This window comes from Natator depressus, chromosome 3 (genome assembly GCF_965152275.1).
Source record: "Natator depressus isolate rNatDep1 chromosome 3, rNatDep2.hap1, whole genome shotgun sequence".
NCBI classification, from domain to species: Eukaryota; Metazoa; Chordata; order Testudines; family Cheloniidae; genus Natator; species Natator depressus.
In genome coordinates this window covers 56,894,792-56,907,659 of record NC_134236.1, presented here as the reverse complement: position 1 = coordinate 56,907,659, position 12,868 = coordinate 56,894,792, and the positions used below count along the sequence as shown (strand labels likewise).

Here is a 12,868-nt window from a genome sequence, read left to right as displayed (position 1 = left end):
GCGAATACAGACTAACACGGCTGCTACTCTGAAACCTGCTTAATTTCTGTTTCTTTGAAAAGCTAAATGATTGCAGAAAAGCTTCTTCCTTATGGTCATGAGGCTGCAGCTTAAACTTACTTTGATTACCTTTCTTCAGCGTATCTAATATTTATATTTATATAATACAAAATGGGATGCTTCCATCTTCCTTAGTTTATGGCCTTTTTGGTTCTTAGGCTACTTTTAAGTGTTTAATATTATAGGATTTGTGCAATTAATATAAAATTAGTTCTGCTACAGGGACTCTGATTGTTAAAGTAATATAGCATTGTGGAGGTGACTACCTGGGCCTGTCAAGTGGCAGTAAAGGGCTTGTTTTACAAGCATCTCGTTCCAATCAGTTTATGGGCTGCATTGTCAGGGGAAATAATTGCTCCCCCAGATGAAGATGCTGAGGTCCTCAGAACACCGTGTGTGCTTGCTTCAGTGGCTCTGCTCTGGCACAAAGAGAACAAATTCTTGGATGACTGAACTCTCCCCTCCTAAAAAGCACATTACTGGTCTTTCTGTGCAGTGTGACTAGTCTGGGGACCTTTTAGCCTTACATGTGGGTTTCACAGGACCCTACTACAGTAGCCTGTACTCACCGAGCTGAGCTTGGCTACCACAGAAAGGGCAATGCCAGCACAATGGTACTTTCCCCTTCCTTTCTTGACACGGCAGCGGCTCCTCCTTGGGAGTCCATGGGGTAAGAAGGGATGAGAACTCTCTGGGGGATTTTCCTTCCTACGGAGGAATGTGGTGTGAGTTACTGCAGAGAAAGTCTGCAATAAGTTATAATGCTTACCTCCTTTCTGCTGTTCTAAGGACAGATGCAGGTGAAGGGATCCTATTGGAGGAAGACATTGGGGGAAACAAGTGATAATGTGGAGGCCTAATGTCTCCATGCACAAGCCCCTTGTCTCTGAAGATCCACCCCTGATCTGTGAAGGAAGAATTATATAAGAGTTTAAACACAAGAGGTAAAATTCTAATCCTATTGGGGTCAAAAGGAGTTTTGCCATTGACTTCAATCGGGCCAGGATTTCACCCACAGGGTTTCAACTTCCCTATGCAGGTTCACCTTGCACAGAGGAGCATCAAGATCTTAAAATAATGTGGGCTGATATGTGTAATAGAAAGTTTGATAAACAACTAGCCAACCCTTCATTTTAATTCTGGATTTTAGTGCATCCCTTCCCTCGTGCTATTCCCTTTGTAACAGAAAGGATATTTTTCTTTAACAAAAGCAGAGTCAAACAATAGCCAATGGAATTTGACAGAGGTGGTCATCATCTTTCATCATCATCAGTGTGAAAGCATAGGCACTGCACATGGCGTATCTGTTACTACAGAAACATAGTGTATGGCTTGTATTGCAAAAATGAGATCATACAAAGTCACTGTCTCTCATTTGTAGGTTGGTAACCCTGGTGAGCCTGGCCTTCGTGGACCTGAAGGAAGTCGTGGACTGCCTGGCATAGAAGGGCTACGAGGCTCACCTGGACCTCGTGGTTTGCAAGGTGAACAAGGTGCTCCAGGTCTGCCTGGCAGCCAGGGTCCAGCAGTAAGTGCTATTTTTATGTTACATAGATTTTTCTGTCTCTCAAACACCACATACAACAAGGTATGTAGTTATAACAGAGATGTGTTTGCTGCTGGTGGGTTGGAGACCTACGCATGAAGCCCAGGTGACTTCAAACACCCCACACAATCTGAAATACATTTTTCCTTTGTAGGTGGTAGTGCTACTGAAAAGAATCTGGGGTCGATAATGGATCACAAATTGAATATGAGTCAACAGTGTGATGCAGTTATGAGAAAGGCTAATATCATTCTGGGGTGTATTAGCAGGAGGGTCATATGTAAGACACGGGAGGTAATTGTCCCAATCTACTTGGTACTGCTGAAGCATCAGGTGGAGTACTATGTCCAATTCTGGGTATCACATTTAAGAGAGATGTGGACAAACTGAAGAGAATCCAAAAGACAACAACAAAAACTATAAGATTTAGAAAACCTGGCCTGTGAAGAAAGGTTAAAACAAACTGGGCATGTTTAGTTTTGAGAAAAGAGGACGGGGGGAGGGGTAATCTGATAAGTCTTCAAATATGTTAAAGGCTGTAATAAAGAGGACTGTGATCAATTGTTCTCCATGTCCATTGAAGGTAGGACAAAAAGTAATGGGCTTAATCTGAAGCGAGGGAGATTTAGGTTAGATATTAGGAAAACTTTCTAACTCTAAGGAAGTTAATTTCTGGAACACTATCGAAGGGAGATAGTGGAATTCCCATCATTGGAGGTTTTAGAATTGGACAGACACTTGTCAGGGATGGTCTAGGTTTATCTGATCCTGCCCCAGTGCAGGGGATGGACTTGTCTTCTCAAGGTCGATTCCAGCCCAATATTACTATGATTCATGTGACACTTGGCTACAGTGTAGTAATCTCACATATCTGAATAGCTGGAACCTATGTACTCAGTCTGCAGCCTCACTTTTCCTATTCATGTTCTCACACTGCATGCCTTCCTGTGGTATGTGTGTGTATCAAGATCACAAAAGTGGTCCATACACTGATACTCCCATTGACTTCAGTGGGACTAGTCACAGGTGTAAGGTTGAAGGACTGGAACTTCTATCATTAGCCAGCCAGAGTCTTAATTGTATCATTCTCATTTTATAAATAACTACTGTATATTAACTGCTATTAAATATTTTTTATCCCAGGGTAGAGAGCCAACAGATCAGCACATTAAACAGGTCTGCATGAGAGTCATGCAAGGTAAATAATTGCAATGTTTAATCTTTCTTATGCATTTAAAGCAGGGGTGTCAAACACCAGTCTGCTGGTTGGATACAGCCTCCTTGATGTTATTAGTATGATCCATTTGACATATTCAGATTCTGCAGAATCTAAGCTTTGATTTTTTTTTAACCTCCTGGTTGCAAAGATAATCTTCCAGTGTGAAGCAAGTTTAACCCAGAGTCCACAGAGAACCTGGAACAATCACTCCTGTTTCATTTATTTTAAGGGGGTGTTCCATCAAAAGCCTGATGATGGCATTTTAAATGTGACCATTAACTATTTGATTGCTGATCATTTTAGCAGAAAGAATAAGGGAGGAGTGGGAGTAAAGCACATAGAAAGGCAGGAACTGGGAATTGCCGCAAGGAAGAAAATGCAAAGGGAAAAAAAGCGGTGACACAAAGGAGAGGGATACAGAAGGGGAAGGAAGAGAAATAAAGACCAGAAATAGTAGTGGTCCTAAAGTTGAGTACATTTTCCCACTAAGAGATATTCACTGTGACAAAAGCTATTGAGCAAAGTGTAAACAATTGTGACAACATATAATTATTACACAAAGGCCATCCTGTGCCCTTGATCTTTATGCAAACCCTGTACTGTCTTCAGAGCTCAGCTGTGGGCTAAGTGTGCTTCAAAGCTGTAATGTTTATTAAAAATGGAATTTGTCCCCATATACAGAATGAGTTTGATCTCCCTGGGGTAAAGGAAGTAGAATTTGGATGAGTTCAGCACACTCTTTCTTGGATTGAATGCTTTCCAATGAAGATAACCAATAAAAGAAACATTTCCCTCACTTACACCTTGTGCAATACTATTGATGGATGCAGGGACTGTGAAAATTTAAATGGAGAAAAATAGAAAAAATCTCACATTAAAATAACCAGTGATATTATCCATCAAAGTTATAAAGAAAATAAAAATCAAATTCTGCTAAACCTGTTTATATGTCAAGAATTTGCATCTCTATTTATTAAATTGGAGAGTGGATTAAACTATGGTTTGAAAAAAACATCATGGTAGGCCAGATGCTGCAGTCTAACAGATACCCTCAGTGAGGGACCCAAATGTCAAGGTGGGGAGGAAAGGCAGCTTTTAAGCCACCTTTACATTAACCTGATTCTGGGGCTGGCTAGAGGCTGGTCCCACTCCCAGTGTAAGAGCGGCCTCAGAGCTGCTCTGACTTGCTCCCAGATGCCCACAGCCCCATGGAACTTTTCCATCAGCCAAGGTTAGCCAGAGCAGAGCAGTGCTTCAGACACCCTCCCTTTCCCCAGATAAGCCATCCCCCCACCCCAGTCCATAGAAGAGGGGAAGAGAGGTGGCTTAGAGCTACTATGCTGGCTTTACATGTCCTGCGGATCCCACTTACACAATGGAAATCCCCAGGCAGCTATTTAAGCAGCCAGATCTTAGGAGAGGATCCAGCTCTCTATCCACAATGGATATTGATTGGTAAGAATTTTAAAACAAGAGCTGGAGAACAGCCTCTCATGGGAACCCTCTGCCCCCAGGAGAAATCACTGTCATGATCCCCTCACAGACTTCTTTCACTATGGTCCCATTGGGGGAGGGGTTACTATCTCTGCCCTCCCCTGTGGAGCAAAAAGAAAAGGAGTACTTGTGGCACCTTAGAGACTAACCAATCTATTTGAGCATAAGCTTTCGTGAGCTACAGCTCACTTCGTCGGATGCATACTGTGGAAAATACAGAAGATGTTTGTTTTTATACACACAAATCATGAAAAAATGGGTGTTTATCACTTCAGGCACAGATCCCTGTAGAGTCTTGTAGCCAACTGCATAGACCATCTGCCATGGCTGCCCCAAAGCCTGTATTATCCTTTTTTGCAGACTCTCCTTACATCTGGGAGGGGACAATGTTTATCCCCTCATACCAACTCCTGCCTAGGCCCCAGCCTTCCCTATCGAGGTTTCAGGACCCCCAGAGTGTCCTCTGCAGGTGGGAGCAACTGTGCCAAGGGGTTGTCTGGGCCTCCCTACTTTAGCATTTAGGAGCTGCTCTCTGTAATTACCTCGTGTGCCATGTCTTGACTTAGCGTTATATGTAGGCTGATATATTTCTTCCTTATTTGGGTATTCTTTCTATGCCGTTCTTTTTGAGGCCAGATCCTAACATTAACTATAGTAAATTGAAATCCACCCACTCTTTAAAGAGACACTCTTATTTTCTATTTTATTAATTTTACATATAGACATTTTACAATGTGTATAATTTATTTAGATCATTTTAGATTCTTACAGCCACAAAATGTTTTGAATGTGAGGTTCAAAAGGCACAAGTCACTACTTTGTAGGGTACGTACATAGTAAGCAGCTTGCTACGGACAGCACTGGCTCACGGAAGCCTCCTGTGTCATGGCTTATGGAAAATGCCCTGTAGAAACATTGTATGATGTCATGCCTCACCCTTCTCTAATACCTTCCATGGTACAGTATTTGCTGTATGTCAGCTATTCTTTTTCCTTAGTGACAATCAAATACAAAATGCTCTTTACACGCTTGGGAAAGCCACTTATTGCTCAGCTAACTTAGGGTCTGTCTCTTAATTTCTCCCTTCCTGTTTCTTTCTTACAGAACAGCTTGCTCAGCTAGCAGCCAGCCTTAGGAGGCCTGAATCAGGTGTTACAGGTCTTCCAGGTCGACCTGGACCTCCAGGTGCTCCCGGATCTCCTGGCGAAAATGGCTTTCCAGGACAGATTGGACCCCGTGGTTTGCCAGGTCTTAAAGGTCCTCCTGGTGAGATTGGTTTTAAAGGTCCAAAAGGTAAGAGAAGCTGTAATAGGCTTTTTAATTTGTTGAGCATAAATGCCTCCTGCTTTTTGGTAAGGTCACTTACTTATTGTATGGAATCAAATCACACTGAAGTGATGCTGACATTACAAGGAACTAAATTAATCAACACAGAGTATGGCCTCATGAGTTGTCCGGGTCATAAAGCTTTGAGCACTTTGAAGTAAACAATAAGGAGAGAAAAAATTAGAGACTTAAATTCAGACACTTTGCAGGCAGAGAAAGGAGGTTACAGCATTAATCCTAAAATCAAACTGCTAAGCCGGGGCGGCCAACCTGAGCCTGAGAAGGAGCCAGAATTTACCAATGTACATTGCCAAAGAGCCACAGTAATATGTCAGCAGCCCCCCATTCGCTCCCCACACTCCAACCTGCAGCGCCTCCTGCCACTGGCAGCCCCACCAATCAGTGCCTCCCACCCCGTCCCCACACCTCCTGCAATCAGCTGTTATGGGGTGCTCAGGAGGCTCTGGTGGGGAGGGGGGAAGACGGAGGGCATGGCAGAGCAGGGGGTTGAGCACTCCCTAGCACACTGGAAAGTTAGCATCTATAACTCCATCCCCGGAGTCAGCGCCTGTGCAAGGAGCCATATATTAACCCATGAAGAGCTGCATGCGGCTCTGGAACCACAGGTTGGCCACCCCTGTACTAAGCCTTGAGTTCTAGTGTCTCTGGGTACGTCTAGCCTGCAAAAAAGCCTTCTGTGGCAGCAAGTCTCTGAGCCTAGGTCTACGGAGTCTGGCTCATGGGACTCAAGATATGACACTAAAAATAGCAGTGAATATGTTCTCACTTGGGCTTGAGCTCAGGTTCTGAGACCCACCCTCCTCGCTACATTTCAGAGCCCGACTGGAAACATCTCATTGCTATTTTTAGTGCCGTAGCATGAGCCCCAGGCTGTATACCCAGCCTCTGAGATTTGCTACTGCTGGTGGTATTTTGCAGCGTAGACATACTTTCTGAGGCATAGAAAGATAAAGGGCTGAGAGACTAAGGGCCAAATTTTTAAAGGTATTTAGGAGCCTAGTGGGATTTTCAAAAGCATCGAGGCACCTAACACCCAGATGCTTAGGTAGTTTTGAAAATCCCACTAGACCCCTAAATACCTTTAAATCTCTGGCCCAAAATGACTTGCCTAAAATCATGTAAGCCTCAGTTCAGCAAAGCATTTGGCCTTAAATCCAACCCTAGTCATCCAATCACTTAAGCAATGTACTTTAAATTAATCACATACTTAACTGCTGTGCTGATTAGGGATGGACTTCTGAATTGGGGCTATCATGAATAAATGGCAGGGTCCTGCCTCCTAGTTAATTCCAAGAACCCTCCTCACACCCATTTATTGTATCTCTTCCCCCCCTCAGGGTGTGTCCACACTAGTGGTAGCTAATACATGGTAAAATCCTCCGGTGGACAAAGCAGCTTGGCATTTCACACCTTTTCAAGTTGAGATAAACAGTAGGAAGGAGAACTCGCAGGAAAATACATCTTTTTTTTTTCCTAGTGAAGACAGAGCCTCACAGTCTTCTCTCTTTTATTTACCTAGTCATGTTACATCTGCTTAGTTTTTACCATGCCTCCAGTATGATCATCTTGCAGCTCACACAGATGGTGCTCTTTGTCTGCTGATACTCCCTCTGAATGTAAAACCAGCCATGTTTCATCAACAAACATCACTTATTCATTAAACTTTACGGTAGTATCAGCCTATCGTTCTAAATCCATCAGATCTCTTAGCTTACAACCGATGGACAAATCTTCCTTATTGTTTTGCGATAATAATCAAACAAATTCTACATTCAGCACCATTGCACTGTACATTGCAAAATCTATTGATCCTTTGAAAAGGTGAAATCTGTGTTAAGGAATTGGCTTACCCAATGTATTACAAATCTTTATTTAATCTAAATTAATAATTTGTTGTTCCTGACAGGGGGTTTTGCCTTCAGAGGATGGTTGGGGGAAATTTTCTGCAAAACTGGAGTACTTATTTCTATTTCCAGCCAGCAGTGTTTTTTTTCCGCTTCTCATTCTTGAATAAGGGCAGCAACAGTGTCCTTTTAAAAATTCTGTTCCCTTGCAAAACCCTCTGGGCAACAGGATTGGAGTGTTAGTTGTTGTCAAAAGCAAAATCATATAAAACGCTGATGAGAGGTACAGTATATAAGGAAAACACAAACTTTAATTACAGTGGTGCTAGAGAGCTGCAGATACATTAATGTAGGAATTGCGCAAGGAATTATTTTCAGGAAATTCTATGGCCTGTGTTATGTAGGAGGTCAGACAAGATGATTACAGTGGTCCCTTCTGGCCTAGGAATCTATGAATATATAATGTAGTCTCACCCACATTTTCTTCTTACAAAGCAGAAAAAAAAAAAACAGAGGCACAAAGGTTCACATACTGAACACTCTTACCTGGGCAAAAATGTAATGATAAAATACAAGAAAGAAAAGTTTAAGCACAAACAATAAATGAAAAACAGCAACTAGAAAAAGCAACTTCCCATAACACCAGGCTTCCATGTTACCCTCTGGTAAATTTGTGGGTGCATTTCTAAATACCTCAGTGACCTGCTGCTCACAAACCGGGTAGAATTAGTGGGGGAAGCAAAAGTGGATGGGAATCTGGGAGGCAGTGACCATGAGTTGGTTGAGTTCAGGATCCTGACGCAGGGAAGAAAGGTAAGCAGCAGGATACGGACCCTGGACTTCAGGAAAGCAGACTTCGACTCCCTCAGGGAACAGATGGCCAGGATCCCCTGGGGGACTAACATAAAGGGGAAGGGAGTCCAGGAGAGCTGGCTGTATTTCAAGGAATCCCTGTTGAGGTTACAGGGACAAACCATCCCGATGAGTCGAAAGAATAGTAAACATGGCAGGCGACCAGCTTGGCTTAATGGTGAAATCCTAGCGGATCTTAAACATAAAAAAGAAGCTTACAAGAAGTGGAAGGTTGGACATATGACCAGGGAAGAGTATAAAAATATTGCTCGGGCATGTAGGAAAGATATCAAGAGGGCCAAATCGCACCTGGAGCTGCAGCTAGCAAGAGATGTCAAGAGTAACAAAAAGGGTTTCTTCAGGTATGTTGGCAACAAGAAGAAAGCCAAGGAAAGTGTGGGCCCCTTACTGAATGAGGGAGGCAACCTAGTGACAGAGGATGTGGAAAAAGCTAATGTACTCAATGCTGCTTTTGCCTCTGTTTTCACTAACAAGGTCAGCTCCCAGACTGCTGCGCTGGGCATCACAAAATGGGGAAGAGATGGCCAGCCCTCTGTGGAGATAGAGGTGGTTAGGGACTATTTAGAAAAGCTGGACGTGCACAAGTCCATGGGGCCGGACGAGTTGCATCTGAGAGTGCTGAAGGAATTGGCGGCTGTGATTGCAGAGCCCTTGGCCATTATCTTTGAAAACTCATGGCGAACGGGGGAAGTCCCGGATGACTGGAAAAAGGCTAATGTAGTGCCAATCTTTAAAAAAGGGAAGAAGGAGGATCCTGGGAACTACAGGCCAGTCAGCCTCACCTCAGTCCCTGGAAAAATCATGGAGCAGGTCCTCAAAGAATCAATCCTGAAGCACTTACATGAGAGGAAAGTGATCAGGAACAGTCAGCATGGATTCACCAAGGGAAGGTCATGCCTGACTAATCTAATCGCCTTTTATGATGAGATTACTGGTTCTGTGGATGAAGGGAAAGCAGTGGATGTATTGTTTCTTGACTTTAGCAAAGCTTTTGACACGGTCTCCCACAGTATTCTTGTCAGCAAGTTAAGGAAGTATGGGCTGGATGAATGCACTATAAGGTGGGTAGAAAGCTGGCTAGATTGTCGGGCTCAACGGGTAGTGATCAATGGCTCCATGTCTAGTTGGCAGCCGGTGTCAAGTGGAGTGCCCCAGGGGTCGGTCCTAGGGCCGGTTTTGTTCAATATCTACATAAATGATCTGGAGGATGGTGTGGATTGCACTCTCAGCAAATTTGCGGATGATACTAAACTGGGAGGAGTGGTAGATACGCTGGAGGGGAGGGATAGGATACAGAAGGACCTAGACAGATTGGAGGATTGGGCCAAAAGAAATCTGATGAGGTTCAATAAGGATAAGTGCAGGGTCCTACACTTAGGATGGAAGAATCCAATGCACCGCTACAGACTAGGGACCGAATGGCTAGGCAGCAGTTCTGCAGAAAAAGACCTAGGGGTGACAGTGGACGAGAAGCTGGATATGAGTCAGCAGTGTGCCCTTGTTGCCAAGAAGGCCAATGGCATTTTGGGATGTATAAGTAGGGGCATAGCGAGCAGATCGAGGGACGTGATCGTTCCCCTCTATTCGACACTGGTGAGGCCTCATCTGGAGTACTGTGTCCAGTTTTGGGCCCCACACTACAAGAAGGATGTGGATAAATTGGAGAGAGTCCAGCGAAGGGCAACAAAAATGATTAGGGGTCTAGAGCACATGACTTATGAGGAGAGGCTGAGGGAGCTGGGATTGTTTAGTCTGCAGAAGAGAAGAATGAGGGGGGATTTGATAGCTGCTTTCAACTACCTGAAAGGGGGTTCCAAAGAGGATGGCTCTAGACTGTTCTCAATGGTAGCAGATGACAGAACGAGGAGTAATGGTCTCAAATTGCAATGGGGGAGGTTTAGATTGGATATTAGGAAAAACTTTTTCACTAAGAGGGTGGTGAAACACTGGAATGTGTTACCTAGGGAGGTGGTAGAATCTCCTTCCTTAGAGGTTTTTAAGGTCAGGCTTGACAAAGCCCTGGCTGGGATGATTTAACTGGGAATTGGTCCTGCTTCGAGCAGGGGGTTGGACTAGATGACCTTCTGGGGTCCCTTCCAACCCTGATATTCTATGATTCTATGATTCTATGATAGTATATGTCCTATCCCATGCAAGAGTTTTTGTAGCAAAGAGTGTTTTTTAGGCTGTTAAAACAGCCATCACCTGAAATGGGGTACATTTGTCAGTAATTGAAACCTTACAGAAAGGTTTCCTTGCACGTAATGGTCAGGTAATATTTCCCCACTCTTGAATGCAAGAGAACTAGGCTAGGAAAGTGAGATAAGTGCAGGGAAATCTGCTGCAGAGGCTTCAGTGAAACCTAAACAACTGGAATTGCAGGAGCATTTTGATGTTGTTTGTTTAGGGGAGCTATCTGAGACATTTCTACTTTGGCACCTAGATACCAAGGTGATCAGTGCCTTAGAAACACAGATAAATACTAAGTGCTTCTGATCTTGCTAGTTTGGCTTTGGAAGATGGAAAGAGTTTTTAACTGCTGTCAAGGAAAAAACAATTCTGCAGAAGGATTACATGCTGCTGTTGATCTGAACTAAATACACAGTATGGCTCTGAACGTGATAATCCCTGTCTTCTAGCACTATTTTATTAATAAATGCCAAAAGGGTACATGGTGTTCTGCAGCAGGCAAACTGTGCCAAACAAATAACAGGTCCATGCTCTGAGAATCAGTGTTACCATCTGAATGCACAGTGGTGACCGAAAGGTTATAGAGACAAACAAAGATGTGGTCCTGAATGCAGGGGGAAAAGTGAGGACGGGGAAGGTATAGTTGGGAGCTATTTGCAGAGAGGTGAACCCATGGGATTGGAAGAGGTCACCCAGAGAAAAGAAACGAGGTCCAAGCAGGGTCACCAAGTATTATGGAGCCATAGAAGAGCATGCTAAAAGAATAGTCAGAAAGGCAAGAGCACAATGCAATGGAAATCTGGAAGCAGAGTGTGTGAGGAGTGATCAGCTGTGTCAAGGGTTAAGAAGATTGGGTCTGAAGGAGGAGGTCTTTAGTGAGAGCAACATTGGTGGAATGAAGGAAGCCACAAAGGGAAATTCAGTAGAAAGCCACATTTAAGCAGGTCAGAAAGATAACTGGAAGAAAATTATCAGAGGGTGCAGCTGAAAATGATACACTCAGGAGTTTAGTGCAAAGAGCAGAGGCATGTGTCTATAACTGGAAGTAAACACTATTCCAAAATATTTGCAGTCGTTAGGAGTACTAAAATATATATGGGTTACGTGACATCGAGGCTCCCGGCTGCTGTAATTACCAGGACAGGGTTAATCTCCAAGTGGCCTGGGCAGCTGCAATCTTCTCTGAAATTTAGAGATAGCAGCTTCCTCCTGTAGCACACATTCACCATCCTCAATGCATCCTCAGACGTGTGCTATCTCAACAGCATCAGCTCAAGTGACTTCCCAAGAAGTTTCTGCTTTGCCCTTTCTAACTAAGTGATAATTGGCTATTCAGTCAAACTCACCATACCGGCTGTAGGGAGTTAGGACCATGAAAAGAAAAGAAACCACTGTAGTTTTTATTCTAAACTTTTTCAAACATTATTAGATTTATACTTCAAGGGCTAAACTACTAACTTTCTACCAGCTGCAGAATGCCAAGGGACTGCATAGGTCTCTTCAAAAGAGGATGAAAGAATCTACAAAGACTCTATATGGGGTGGACAGCATTTAATCCAGATGGCCAAAGTAGCAAAGATTTTAAAGCTCCCAATCAAGGGTGAAAGTAATCATAAATTCTTACCGGTACGGGGGCTGGCTCTGGCCCCCGGAAGGGGTGGGACTGGAGGGGTCAGCCTCCCCTAGCCAGCCCATCTGCGTTGCCTGGCCCCTGCCACCCGGGGCTCCGGTGGCAATTCAAAAGGACCCGGGCGCCGGCTGTTGCTGCAGGAGTGGCAGCGGTGGCCGGGAGCCCTGGGCCCTTTTAAATTGCCACGCAGGGCAGCTGCCCTTTTGTCCCTCCACCCCCCCCCCCTTGACGGCTGTGCTTTAACGTTGTTGCCCCTCCCTGCTCCCCCATTGGTGGCAGAGACCCTACCGGCAGGGCCGCCGATGGAAGGAGGGGGAAGGGGCAGCAACATTAAAGCGCTGCCGTGGCAGCACTTTAACGTGGGCTACTTACGGGCCGGTACCGGCTTCTTACCGGTGCGCCGTAGCAGCCCACCCCTGCTCCCACTGTTTTTTAAGGGACTTCTCCCTCTTCTTTGTTCAAAGCAGTGTATGAAACAGATTTTGAAGGAAGGCTGTGACTCTACTAAAGGAAAATCTAATTGAGCTTTCTTTTCTACAGTATCTAATCCTAATGTCTACTGCACCATGACTGTACTTTCGATGTCAAGAGAAGAAACTCCTCCTTTTCTAAATCCCTTGTTCTTTCAGGTGCCTAACACCCAGTTTGGATGTCAGAGAACATTC

At 44.2% G+C, this 12,868-nt stretch overlaps 1 protein-coding gene across 1 annotated transcript in view; it reads left to right on the top strand.

Moving 5' to 3' along the window:
- COL9A1 (collagen type IX alpha 1 chain) overlaps nucleotides 1-12,868 on the top strand; it is a 104,141-nt gene that overhangs the window by 87,364 nt on the left and 3,909 nt on the right. The window contains exons 34-36 of the mRNA XM_074947920.1: nucleotides 1,442-1,588; nucleotides 2,750-2,804; nucleotides 5,424-5,612. Coding sequence (XP_074804021.1) covers nucleotides 1,442-1,588; nucleotides 2,750-2,804; nucleotides 5,424-5,612 — 391 coding nt within the window. The remainder of the gene's footprint in view (nucleotides 1-1,441; nucleotides 1,589-2,749; nucleotides 2,805-5,423; nucleotides 5,613-12,868) is intronic.